This window comes from Tamandua tetradactyla, chromosome 3, assembly GCF_023851605.1.
Source record: "Tamandua tetradactyla isolate mTamTet1 chromosome 3, mTamTet1.pri, whole genome shotgun sequence".
Classification (NCBI taxonomy): domain Eukaryota; kingdom Metazoa; phylum Chordata; class Mammalia; order Pilosa; family Myrmecophagidae; genus Tamandua; species Tamandua tetradactyla.
The window spans coordinates 104,311,464-104,324,817 of record NC_135329.1 but is presented as its reverse complement, the minus strand read 5'-3'; the positions used below and the strand labels follow the sequence as shown (position 1 = coordinate 104,324,817).

Below are 13,354 nucleotides of genomic sequence, written 5' to 3'. Positions count from 1 at the left end.
CATGACTTTTCCACAAACACCTGCAAATGGATCAAGGTTAAACAGGAGGAACTAGGAAAATGCAAGGCCTTACCACTAGTTTTGTAAAAGTAGGCCTCTGAGAATATTTCTGTGAACCAATACCCTCTTTTGCTTTGGTTCCAGTAACAGCAGATTTCAAAGTAGCTAAGGCAAATATTTAGGGGCACAGCTAATGCTTGAGAATTAGTTGAAAGAGGTAGAAGTAAAGTCTTTCTTTTCAGTGTGCTTCAGCATAAAGGTATCTGTAATCTAGGGAAAATAGAACTTAAAAATGAGTCACTCTTTTACAGGATGTTTAAAGATAATGCTTTTTAATATTTCAAATTAAAAAAAAATCTCATCAAAATGTGTCACCTTAACATTACTTTGCACATGTGGAATTTTCATACCTAAATTTGATCATACTATTTTGGTTTATTTATGGCTATTTACAAGACTCAGTCATAATGTCCATTTACTGGAGTCTTTTTCTTTGGTTGAGTCTATTGGGGCCAAGATGATGAACTATTTTATGTAACTGGGATAAAGTAAATTCATGGTAATATGAATTATAAGGGTTTTCATTTGATGGAAATGAAACTCAGAAGGATTTCCATATTTATCCCCATTGTGGTTTTGGAAGCTTAATATATATATATATATATATTTATATATATACCCTGTTAGAGGTTAAAGAGTTTGAATAGCTCACACAATCCTGTAAAAATTACAACTGGCTGCCTTTTAATAAATAGTCATTGTAAAGAATTACATTTACAGAGTGAAAAATGAATACACAGCATTTCAAATTCAATTTTGGAAGTACTATTAAGTACTGACCCATAACAATATACACTAGCTACCTTTTTAAACTGTCCATCATTAGCACCAATAAAGATTCCACAAAATTATCTTTATTCCCACATCTCAAAACAATTCTGCAAATTTTTAGTGAAGTTTAAGTATAGTCACAGACCTTAAATATTCACATTGTTTTCTATGTCATACTGAAAATAAGTTCACTACTTTTCTGGATATTCTTTACAAAATCATATTAAAACTCCTGGTATTATCATTCCCAATTATACAGTAGCACAACCACCCTATGCTGTTTCACATGATAGCTCTTTAGAGGTTTCACATCTAAATCACCAAGAACAAAACCCTTCCCTCCCTCATCTTGAACTCAGCTTAATTCTACACTAGTCCTTGGATTATGTACCACTGTAAAAAGTGTAACTGTATCAAAATTACCATGTTTATGAATATGATAATATGCCACACAGAGCAACAAAGTTACATGTAATGACAAAGTTACTAAAGGTATGCAAGACAAGAACAAATGTTAGGACATGCTAGCTAGGCAAAGTCCCTAGAAATAGGCTCCTATTATCCTAAATTCAAATAACATTGACAAAAGAATGAACAATTATCTTAAAAATCATAAAGCTACTGGCAAAGTTGATAACTGCTAAATAAAGGTAAAGCACAAGATTAAACTCTAATATTTACAACTGCAACAAACGAGTAAAATTACAATTGTGCACATATCAGTGGCTTTGTAACAAAAATAATTCATATAGAGGAAAAATTAAGACAGTTTTCTGTTCAATAGAAGTTGAATTGAATCCAGCTTAGAGACATAAAACTGCTCAAAGAGTTACCACAGAATAAATTCAAGATAAGTTGATAAATCAGAGCCATATTACTGGCATTTAAGAGAAACTTTAAGCAAGTTAAAGTCTGTTCAAAGTTTGTTCAGAAGTCAGATAGATGACTGTGCAAACATCATCTCAACAAGAATAGACTGAGACATGCAAACAAATGTAAAGCCTCCACTAATAGTTTACCTGGAGGCTGACCTTTTTTTCTCACAGAGCTTCCTGATAAGACTCATAAGCTATTAATACAGGTAACAATGCACAGTCAGTGATCTTTTCTTTTTATTTATTGTTAGAATATAAAAGAATTGAGAGCAATCGGTTTAGTTTCATTTTTATAAGGAAGACTGCATTCACCTGAAAAAGAAATACGGCATCACACAAACACGCTTCAGGGGAGGTTTATGTTTAAGAATATGCTGTTATTCTGAATGCTACAGGAAAAGCGATCCCTGTTTACTGTTAAACAAACATGTAGTGTTAAAGTTCCTTGCTTAAGAAACAAAACTTACTAATTTTTCACTATGTAAGTCTTTGTGAATTTAGTTTTCAAATCACAGTAATCTACATAACCATTATTAACAGCTCTGTGTTTATAGTACTGCAACAAGCCAACAAACATTTAAATGCACTTCACATCAAGAGTATGTAAACTTTATTTTTTCCTCTTCAAGCCTTCAGAAAATTAGGGGCTATTTCAGCAGCCAATCTGGTCAGAACCTCTGAAGGCAAAAGTTCAGTGCCCCACAGTGTAAATGACCATCACGGCACTGTATACCCATCATGTAGTGAAGTGTCCCCCTTCAGTGGCTTCCAGTAAGGCCTAGAGTTTAAGGTTAACATGAAAAAGTGCCACTTTTTTTTTTTAGATTAGTGATGGACTCTGACACAAGATAAAATAAAGTTATTTTGTATATTGTTATACTTACAAGCAGCTCCAATCCTGAGTATTTATGGTAATATCTAAACATACAAAAATGTATGTACATTTTTCTCCACTTTCTGGTAAACAGTTGTCAGTATACTGTTTTATCCCTTTATCATTGAAACATGCAAATCATACATACAGATATAAATACACAAAAGAAAACAATTTACACTCATTCAAAAGCCAAGCAACAACAACAAAAATTAGCTACAGTATTCAAATTATAAATAACAAATGCTTGAGGCACCTTATACGCCTAGAAGCAGCCAGCCATTCATCCTAATGTTCTTAGCTGCAATTGTGGAAATACTGAGTTTTGCACCTTCCATGCTTTTACAGTATTTATAACACTATCATATGTGGAGATAAAGACTTGTTTACTATAATCTCTTCTTTTCAGAATGAAGAATAAAGCAGCACTTACAAATATTGAAGCAGTGGCAGCAATAGCAGATGTTACCACTGCTAGATCACGAGGAAGTTTTCCATTCTAACAATTCTTAAATTAAAAAAAGTAAAGGATAAACTGCCCTAAACAAATGATTACATGTTCATTCCTTGGGCACTTAACAGTGAGTCCAGCATGTCGAATGTGTCTTTGTAGTCCATATGCTGGCTGTTTGTACTGTACTCGTGATTGGCATCAGGACCGTTGGTCTCCACTGGCTTCTTGTCCAGTTTCACGAGGGTGCTGAGATGTCCGTAGCCCACCTGGTATGTGACAGGGGGAGGAGGGGGTAAGGGATGGTTAAAAACAGAGTTGTGAGAGGATATATACTGCTTAACAGAGGAGGAAGAACTAGATGAACTACCTGAACTTTTGGAACTTTTGCTCATTTTGGAGTGGTGGTTGTAAGATGCATCATTGACATGCAGCTTCTTCCTTGAAGAGCTGGAACTAGAGGAAATGCCATCACTGCTCAGGCCAACGGGACTCCTCAGAACAGTGGGTGGTACTCCATCAGCACTCTGTTTACTGCCACCACTGCTGCTACCACTATATGAGTGGGAATGCTTGTGACTGCTGGTGTGGTGGCGGTTTGAAGGATGCTCCTTGTGCTTCTCCTTATGGTCTCTGCTAATATGGGGGCTTGAATGCTTGCTCTTTCCACCGCCTTCATCAGAAGAACTGTGTCTTTCTGAGGATGAAACTTTTATCTTCATTTTCAGTTCTTCTTTACTGATATTTTTATCAGTGGGTGGTATTGGAATCCGTAATTTCAGCGAGCCACTCTTTTCCTTTTTATCTGCTATATATTTCTCAGGTTTCTCAGTATTTGTGATGGGAATTTTCATTTTTATAGGAGAAGTTACAGAACTGCTGCTGGCTGCCTGTGACTGCATGTGTTTGTGTTGCTGTTCTACCTGGGCAGCTACATAATGATCTCTTACATCCAGATCGAGAGTTTCTAGCTTACGTTTTTCTCTATATTTATCTAAAGACATTTTCTGAGGAATTATTCCAGGAGTAGCAGAAATTGGCCCATGGTGTTTACTGCTCCCTGCTTTATGAGTATATTCTTGTTTAATAGAAGAATGATCAGAAATTTTGTCAGACCTGTGATGTAATCCTGAATGCACTGGTACAGAAGGCCCCTGCTGGAAACTGATATTGTACTGGCTACCAGACAAAGATGCTTCCTGTTTCTGTGAATATATCTGTTCTGTCCTTGCTGATTCCTGATGCTGAGGCCATTCTTGGTGTGATGACAAACTGTATGAGGTACTTGGCATTCCTGTTGCTAACAAGGACAAATTATCAGATGTATGGCTGTCTTGAACAGAAATATTTCCTGAATTTAGAGGTACTGGTGCAGGGAACGCTGATGTAGATGGTTTCTGAAAGCTTGGATTTGTAGGCACACCAGTGACACTATCTACCAAAATGGAATTCTGAACCAAAGATGAACCAAGAAGTGGTGTCTCTGATACTTGTGCATCTACTTTTGGTTTCGTAGCCGCCTCATTAGCCTATTTAAATAAAACACAAAAGAAGTAATGACAGCAGAGGAATTTAATACAAAATTTCTCTGCTTATAAAAATTCTATATCAAATATACAGAAATAAAATCACCTGCAGTTGAAGCAAATAAATGTTGCCAGTAAATAAATGAATACATAAATGTCTTATCAGAGGCATAATAGAAGGTGATAAGAAGTTAAAAGCACTAGTTTTGGAATAAGATCCAGGTTAAATCCTAGCCCAGCATTTGAAAAAGTAATTTTCTAGGTCTTAGTTTCCCCATTTGTAAAAATGATTTTTGTCAATTCTGACTTTTGTCAAAATTGCTGTGAGAATTAAATAAGAAAATGTATAAGGTATTTAGCAAAGTCCACTGGACAGACTTAATACTAAGTTGAATAAACTATGAGTGTATGTAACTTAAGAATTTGATACACTATAATAATTTAGGAACACTGGAAGAATATTTAACCATAAATATTCAAATTGGTTAGCTATATAACTGTTAGACAAGTGACAAACTGATATTATTATTCTGTTAAACCCTGCCAATTATCTTACCCTCCAGTTTCGAATCCTCTTCAACCTACTAGGCGTTTTCTCCAATATTTGTAGAAACTCATGTGTTAGCTCTAAAAATAAAATTTAAATTTAAAACTTAGAAGGTGCCTTTAGGAATTATATTTCTCTCAAGTGGGCAATATTAAAAAGGACCTCAAGAGTTCATGTACTTCACTGCTATCTACTATTCAACAGCATATACAGAAGTAGATTATCAACCTGATGCTATTTTCAAAGCTGAATCCTTTTTTTAGAGATTACTTTTCCCTTTGAACTTAAAATCTGTGGAGAATTTAGTAGCATTAAAAAAAACAAAAACAAAAAACCCCAAATGGGAAAACATCTACTGGGCAAACAAACAATATAGTAATAACTATTGCAGGCAAGATCCATTACGTGGATTCTTTAAAATTACTGACAGAGGTTTGAGGAAAAACAGACTATTTATATAATCCCAATGTATCCCCACTAAATATTTATTAATTACAAAAAAGACAAACAGTAACTTTTCAGTGCACCCAGCAGGAACTACTTTAACCAAGTGATCATGGTTGTCAATAATCAAACATGATACGATGTATCCCTTGATTTAATGATGACTGAGTAGGGCACAATTCACTTCTGTGGTCTTACTGTAAAAAATGCATAACTTCAATTTAATCTTGAGAAAATATTATAGACAAACACCAATTGAGAGACAGTCTATAATGTCAAGAAAAAAACCTGACCATTTATTCTTCCAAACTGTCAAATCACAAAAAACTATCATCGATGGGAGGAGACAGGAAACATGAAAACTAAATCCACATAGGCTCTTGGATTGAATGCTGGAACCAAAACAGGTTATTGATGGAAAAACTGGGGAAATCCAAATAAAATCTAGAGTGTAGTTAACAATATTTTATCAGTGTTAATTTCCTGGCTTTGATAATTATACCTCAATATAAATGTTATCATTAGGAGAAGCTGGGTGAAGGGTAGTTTAAAATCAGATGTTAAATAGTGGAAGAAATTTCTCCACCCACGATCACATTTTCTAGCAAGAAATACTATTAATACTATTATTAGTATATCACATTGGTTGTATTTTTATACCATTTTTTTCCTTAAAGTTAGGATTATAATAACATGACTCACTTTTCCAAAGTAGTAAGGTTATGATGAATTATAGTTTTATATCCCACAATAGCGTTAATAAAAGTTACTGGCCACTCTTAAGACAAACATATATTAGTTAAATAAATAACATGTAAAAATTCTGCACAATAATATAGTTCATGAGCTCTCTAAAAGCAACCTGTGAAAAAGGTGTGCTAATAATTACCCCATAAACTAAAATTTGTAATTTTTCAAGATGCAACTTCTTTGGCAATTTCATTACTGTTCACTGGAAAAGTCTTATGAGCTTTTTGATCCAGATCTAGGTGGAAAAGACAATCTTTTTTCTCTACCATAGTAAATCTAGCAGATTTACTGGGGTAAATACTTTGGGGTCCAACATTAACAAGAAATTGTTTTGACTCAGTTTTTACACAGAATGGTTATCAAAGATGGTTATCAGAATGGTTATGATTAATGCATTTAAAGTTCCTGGTTCAAAAACTGGTATATGGAAGGTACAAAATGTAAGTTTCATTTTTCCTTTCTTAAGTATACTACTCTTTTAAATTTCAGAGAAGAGGAACAATAGAATCTGCCAAATAATCACTGTTATGATAAAAAATAGAGGGCTCTCTCCTTCAAAGCTAATGCAAAGAAAGATTTAAAAATACAAAAAAAACACATGGAACGGTTTGTTATTAATCAGAAAACAAAAACAGAACCAAAAAACCTTATAGCGAGGTTGTCTCCCAAGCCAGCTGTTTTTAGAATAGTCATTAAGTGAATTATTTCAGTAGACTTCAATGCTTCCTATACCAAGCTAAAATTCAGATACCTTTGGTGCCTTTTTACATGTGTGACCAAAACTGAGAAAAGGATGACACACAAACATTATACTAAAAGTTTCCAAAATTCAAGTTTTGCTGTCCAAAAGAATAACAGAGTTGGACTCTTTCATCATGGAAATCATGGAAGCAGAAGTGGTCCCTTTTGTGTCAAAAACAAAGAGAAATCCACAACTTTATGGACAGGAAAAAAGGCAAATTACTTATTTCTGGTGTGCTTTAGTTCAGCACCATGCATATAAACTAATTTTATTAAGGTTATGTCTACTTTATCTTAACCTACTCAGTACTACAAGTAAGAAAGTAGCATAAACTGATTCTCAAATCAGATGAAAAAATGCAAACAAAAAATCTACAGATTTTCAATTCATTTAAGATTTCCTCTCACTCTGGACAAGTTCTTTTAAACACCTCTGATAATTTAAGGAAAATAGCATAGTCATGTGACAGTAATACTGCACACACCCTGGGAGCAATTTATTAGGAAGGAAAAAATAATCAGAAAATAAAGGTCTCAATAAGGAGCATATTTTATAACAGGAGTCAGCAAACTATGGCCAGTGGGTCAAATACGGCCTGCTATCACTTTTTAAGTTACTGGAACACAGCCACATGTATTTCTTTACAAATTGTCTATCGCTGCTTTCCAGCTACAATGGTAGTGCTGTGCACATTATGGCCAAAAAAACCCTACAAGAGTTACTATTTGGCTTCTTAACAGAGTTTGCTAACCCCCATCTAAAAGAAACATTATAGTAAGACCACATTCCAAAGCTACAGGGGTCTCTCACTTTATGTATTAGATGTCCTCAGTAGCAACAGAGGTAAATTTGGTTTTCCCATTAGCTTCAATTTTGTAAAGAAGCTGGGAAAAGCTCACAGAAAGAATAAGCTTAGAACCTTATTTACAAGTTACTGAGCAGTTTAGGCCAGTTATATAGTGTATCTATTTCCTTTATGAAATCAGTAACTGGTTAAATATCCTAATTCCCAAGAATCTTCTATCTCTGGCCAAGCTTTCTTTCTCAATGAGAGAAATTTCTTTTTTACCAGGGGACCGTCAAATTTCACCTTCATAATTTACAAAATGCTTATTCCACACTTTTCCCTTGTGTATTCACATGTAATGATATACTTTACCATGAGTGGCAGTATGAAGCAATTATTCAATAAGTTAACACTCAACTTTGAGTCTAGACATTTTAAACTCAACAAAATTATTATACTTTAAAGTAGGTATACTTGCATTATCAACCTAGTATTATAAACCACATTCTGTGAAAAGTCTTGAAAGGGTTTTAGATAGTCAGTGGCAGTTAATATGCCTTCAATTATTTTCTACTTTAGGCTAATGAATCTCTATTTTCAGCCTGTTCATTTAATCATGGAGTTATATTAAAAAAATTCTACTGTCAAATTGTTAAAATGGGATAATTATGTGTCTTAAAAAGTCCTTATCTTTCGAATACAAAGTGAAAAATTAATGGATGAAATGATATTTGGTGAGCATCAAAATAATGGCAGGGAGGAAGTTAGAATAGCCAGAATTGATAACTGTTAAGTTGGGCAACAGATACAGAATACAGAAGTGGAGAGAATTTTTCTGCAATAAAAAGTTTAAGAAATATTTTGAAAGTAAAAAAAAAGATTTTTCTCAAAAACCCTAGATTCTGCTTACCATCTAATAATTCTAGAGTAACTGTAGGATCCACATATTCCCACCAATGCTTTCCATCAGTAGACACAGGAATCTCCCAATTGGACCATTTGCAAGCCAAATGAATACATACACATGCTATCACTGTTGGTTTGTACTGAAGACAGAAGGTGGTAAGATGCAGACTGTTGTAGAGCAAGTTTGAAAATGAAGATCCACAGAAATTCAAATATGCAAAACAAAGAAAAACATTCACCAGTAAGATTAGCGTAAAAACAAAATTATAAAGGTTTTCTTCATCAAGTCTACAGAATAAAACCTTATGTTTATGAAATTAAAAGCTAACACAATAGTTATAAACAATTCTAATATTAAAACCTACAAGAGGTTTTATGAACATTTCCCTTGCCCCCACCCCAAAGCTTAATATTTTATCAGCACTATTACGTTAATATTTTAAAAATTTGTTTTTAGATCTAAATTCAAAGTATTTTTACTTATTTATAAAGGGAGGGGAAGATAGTATATTTGCAATAGTCACTATTTAGTAACAAAAAAACAAGTATAACACTTCAAACTTTTATGTGGTATTTTTGTTTCTTTTGTAATTTCATGGCTAAAATGTAAAGAAAAGTGGACTACTTTGTAAAACTGACAAAATAAGTTCAATGGCATATTATAATCAGGGATTATATCACTTCAGTTTAACTAATATTCTTATGACTAACAAAATTCTCAAGGAAGTCAAAGGTTGATGTAAATCCATCTTCTTTTCAGCAAAGCTATAAAAAAAACTTACCTTCTGCTGAAAAGCTTCAAGGCCCAAAGCTAAACACTACAAAAATACTACCCCCATCTTCCTCCATTATATGCCCAAAACTAGGCATGTAACATGCCACACCTAGTCTTTTCTACAAAATTTTGAATTTAAAGTCTTTTATTTTTGCTTATAATACCCAAATAAATTTTAAATCCCAACAACATGCATCTAAAAAAATGGATAGGTATTTGCCAACCCAAAAATTTAAATAAAACTTCTTAGTGTCACAAGAAATTAAGGAACCACACAAGGCTGGTTTGCTTCCCTCCTCCCGAAAAACACATTAATAAACAATCAAACCATTAATATAATCAATTGAAAAATACACTAGATACTAAAGGCTCTTTAAAACTATCCTTCCAGTAATTTTGGAACTGATAAAAATGTTTATTGATCTGCCTGAAACCCATACAGAATTTGCTTTATATAAACTGATAGGAAGGAAGATTTTTTTAAAAGTAAAAATTGTATTTATGTAAATTCATGCACTGACAGGACCAGACTACTTCTAGTTTACTACTAGTGGGTATTAACTGAAAAAAAAGTCCTGCTATATATAAATTTTATTTATAAAAAAAACTTTAAGATTGGATCAATGTGAAAATTTTAAAAAATGTTATTAACTATAATTGTAAACTAGAAATAGCTTTATACTTACCAAGTTGCTCGAATTTCTACGTTAAGTTTAGCTCTTTGTAATCTTTAGCTGCTATTCAGGCTACCAAGTTTAGACTTATGCACTCACAAATCGAGAATATGTCATCATAAAGCACCACTACACTTCACATTGTGCATTTAACCCCTCTGTGCCAAAAGTCCCTTGTACAATACACCGCAAAGCAAACAGGAAGGTACCACCACAGTAGATGGTCCAGTCTCCTGTTGCAACAAGGGTAAGCGACACATCGAGGGGGCCCTGCATTAAAGGAAGCTATAGTGTGCTACAACAGTGCAACAAAGAGGGTCAGGATAACAACCTGTTGGTAGCCATGAAATAGGATGTCTGTGCCAAATCCTTGCTTGCTGTAAGAAAAGAAAAAAATGAAGACAATAATATCAGCTCTAACAGGCTACCATCAGAAAGTTCTCAACACAACAAAAACTTCAAAGATTTGTACACAAAAAGTAAATTTTACTTACTACTTACAAATATCACAAGAGCGCCATCATTTTCTATACTACTGAAAATCTTCAACAACATTCACTCAAATGTTTCTTGCTATCCCCCAAAGATCTGAGAAACAAGCCGATTTGCTTTTAGCTAGCCAGTTACAAGGGCTAAACTTGTTACTAAGTTAAGCATCTAGTCAGCTAAAAGTTGCAATAAAGCATTCTCCTGGATTTAAAAAAAAAAAAAAAAGAAGAAGAAGAAGAAGAAAAGATTTTGAAGTCTAATACAAAATACAGAGTTGCCTGCCAGACTTAATGCTCAGTCATATTTAAGTTGGCTTAAGTACTTCCATCAAAAGAAAATAAAACAAAATAAGCCCCCACACCCCCCAAAACTCAGAGAGCAAAAACTGCTCAGTTTTTCATCATGCTACTACTAAGCATCAACAGAGAACAACCTAGAAATATCATAAGTGTGTGTGTGTATATATATGAAGCTCCACTGTATTGTTTATTTATAGAATCCAATTAAAACAATGTTTTAAAAGATAGGTACTCTGGGGGAATGAGGATGCTTCAACAATGGTTCCCAATAGAAAAGCAATTTTCAACTTAAGGCATTGAAACAAATTGTTTTTCCTTCTTCTGCCTCATATTATTCTTACTAACAGGAAGATCCTTGCTATAGTTTCTCCATTTTCAATTATAACCATAATCACTGACAGACCTCTCCCATCTGTTCATCTAAGGATCAGTACACCTCAACTCCACCTCCTTTCCTTTCTAATAGGTCTCAAATTCCTTTCTAACTCCTATTTTTATTTGTGGCACCTGTAATCCCTGTTGCCCATGTGGATCATCAACATAAAGTTTTGGGGGGGATTTGAGCTTAGCAGAGTTGTGCTAAGGAAGAGTGTCAAAGCATCAGATGTCTTGGAGGCAGTGTGACTTAAGTATGGCATTCTTTCCTGGTAGGGAAGGAAGGAGAAATCACAGAAGTGAAAGGTCCCTGTAAAATGACATTAGCCAATTTTGTAGCAAAGTAGCAAAATAACAACTTTTCATCTCCAAGGGGGAAAAGGATTTGACAGAAACCAGACCTATTTACAAAAATAATAAAACAATAATGTAGAGAAGTAAAAATAATTTTAAATAGCTGTAGGTGATTTCATGAGGAACATATCTATATTCAGTGACCTATAAAGTCATTATGTTGCATAAACATACATTATGCAACAGAGGAAGAATGCAGGGGGAAATGTTCTTTTGTTAGCTGAAAGTTATAAAAGATTAAAGAAAACAAAAAAACAACAACAAACATGACAACATTTCTTAAATGGAGTGAGGTACAAAATATAGCTACCTGAAATGTTAGTCACACAAAATGCAGTTACATATGTGTGGTTTGTACTCAAATTTAAGAATGGATCACATTTTAAACATTAACAACAAAAAAATCAGATTGAAATATTTTGCTTTGGCTGATATATCAAGTCTACAGCTTTTATTAATGTTTTCAAATGAAATGACTTCATGTTTTCTAGATTCTTTATATGTAGAACATATACAGAAAGTATTAAAAATGTTTATTTATAAAAAGCTGACTCAAATTTCACAAATAATAATACTAAGCTGAAAATACAGTTTCATTTCTTACTACACTTATAAGAATATATATTTAATCTATATTATCTTCTTTCAACAGGTTCTCAATTTAAAACAAAGTATATGGCTTTCCATTATTGTGACAAAATGGCTTACAGTTTCTCATGTACTCTAAGCTTCTTAATTCAACAGCTGCAATGGTTATCTATGTAATTCTTACACTGTAGTACTGGGGATACAAAAAAATAAAATATATACATAATAACCATAAGGAATGGCAACTATAATTAAATATATTTCAGTTTAAAAATGATAGCATGTGCTATTAGGATAAAAAATGGGATTTTAGAAGTTAGCTTGAAACAATGACACTGTGGTGCCAGATGATAAATATACATATATTTTTAAATGCAGCCATTAATGTAATAAGAATTTGCCTGGGCTTAAAACGAATTCAACTTAGAATGAATAAAGTGTGAACATATTTAAGTAAAGATAAAATAAAAATAAAATAAGACTTTAAGAGCCTCACCCATTCTGTTCAGTGTAAATCTAAAGAAGTGTGGCGAAAGAATGAAAAATGCAAAATTTCATTTTCAAAAATAACAGAAAAAGGCACACTAAAAGTCACAAGTGAGTTGTTATTAGTTCATACACTTCAAAAGGGAAAAAGGAAAAGTAGAAGCATAACACATGCGATGTGTAAAAAATATTTCTAGGATGCAACAATAGATACATAGGATTCACTAACGAGCAGAAAAATGTACTGCATGCTTTACAAGCAGTAAACAATGCAACAACTTTGTACTTCTGTTTATAAAGGTGTAAAACGCACATCACAAACTATACCATGCTGTACTATATAATTATTTTCCCGAAATACATTAAAAGAAAAACATTTTTAGGAATATAAAAGAAGTTTGAAAAAGGTATTAAATCAATTGTGCTCAAATGAATATGGGCAAAACATTTCAAAAATGAAAAAAGACAAATATGCTAACAAAGGCAATTTTTATCTGAAAGATCTGAAGTTGACCTCAAAATTCTTAAACTGTCACCATTCTTCAAGAAGCCAATGAAAATTTCACATAAACCAGAAATTA

At 33.2% G+C, this 13,354-nt stretch overlaps 1 protein-coding gene across 13 annotated transcripts in view; it reads right to left on the bottom strand.

The window, feature by feature from the left end:
- Positions 1-721: 721 nt before the first annotated feature.
- The window catches only part of CCNT2 (cyclin T2), a 34,877-nt gene continuing 22,244 nt past the window's right edge, over positions 722-13,354 (bottom strand). For 8 of the 13 annotated variants that reach the window (XM_077153634.1, XM_077153622.1, XM_077153626.1 and 5 more), the window contains 4 exons: positions 10,514-10,559; positions 8,738-8,901; positions 5,114-5,184; positions 722-4,560 (listed from right to left, as the gene is read on the bottom strand). In XM_077153634.1, coding sequence (XP_077009749.1) covers positions 3,133-4,560; positions 5,114-5,184; positions 8,738-8,901; positions 10,514-10,559 — 1,709 coding nt within the window. In that variant the 3' untranslated portion in view covers positions 722-3,132. Of the gene's footprint in view, positions 4,561-5,113; positions 5,185-8,737; positions 8,902-10,194; positions 10,560-10,676; positions 10,865-13,354 lie in introns of those variants that run through there. The other 5 variants (XM_077153632.1, XM_077153631.1, XM_077153633.1 and 2 more) reach the window with 5 other exon arrangements.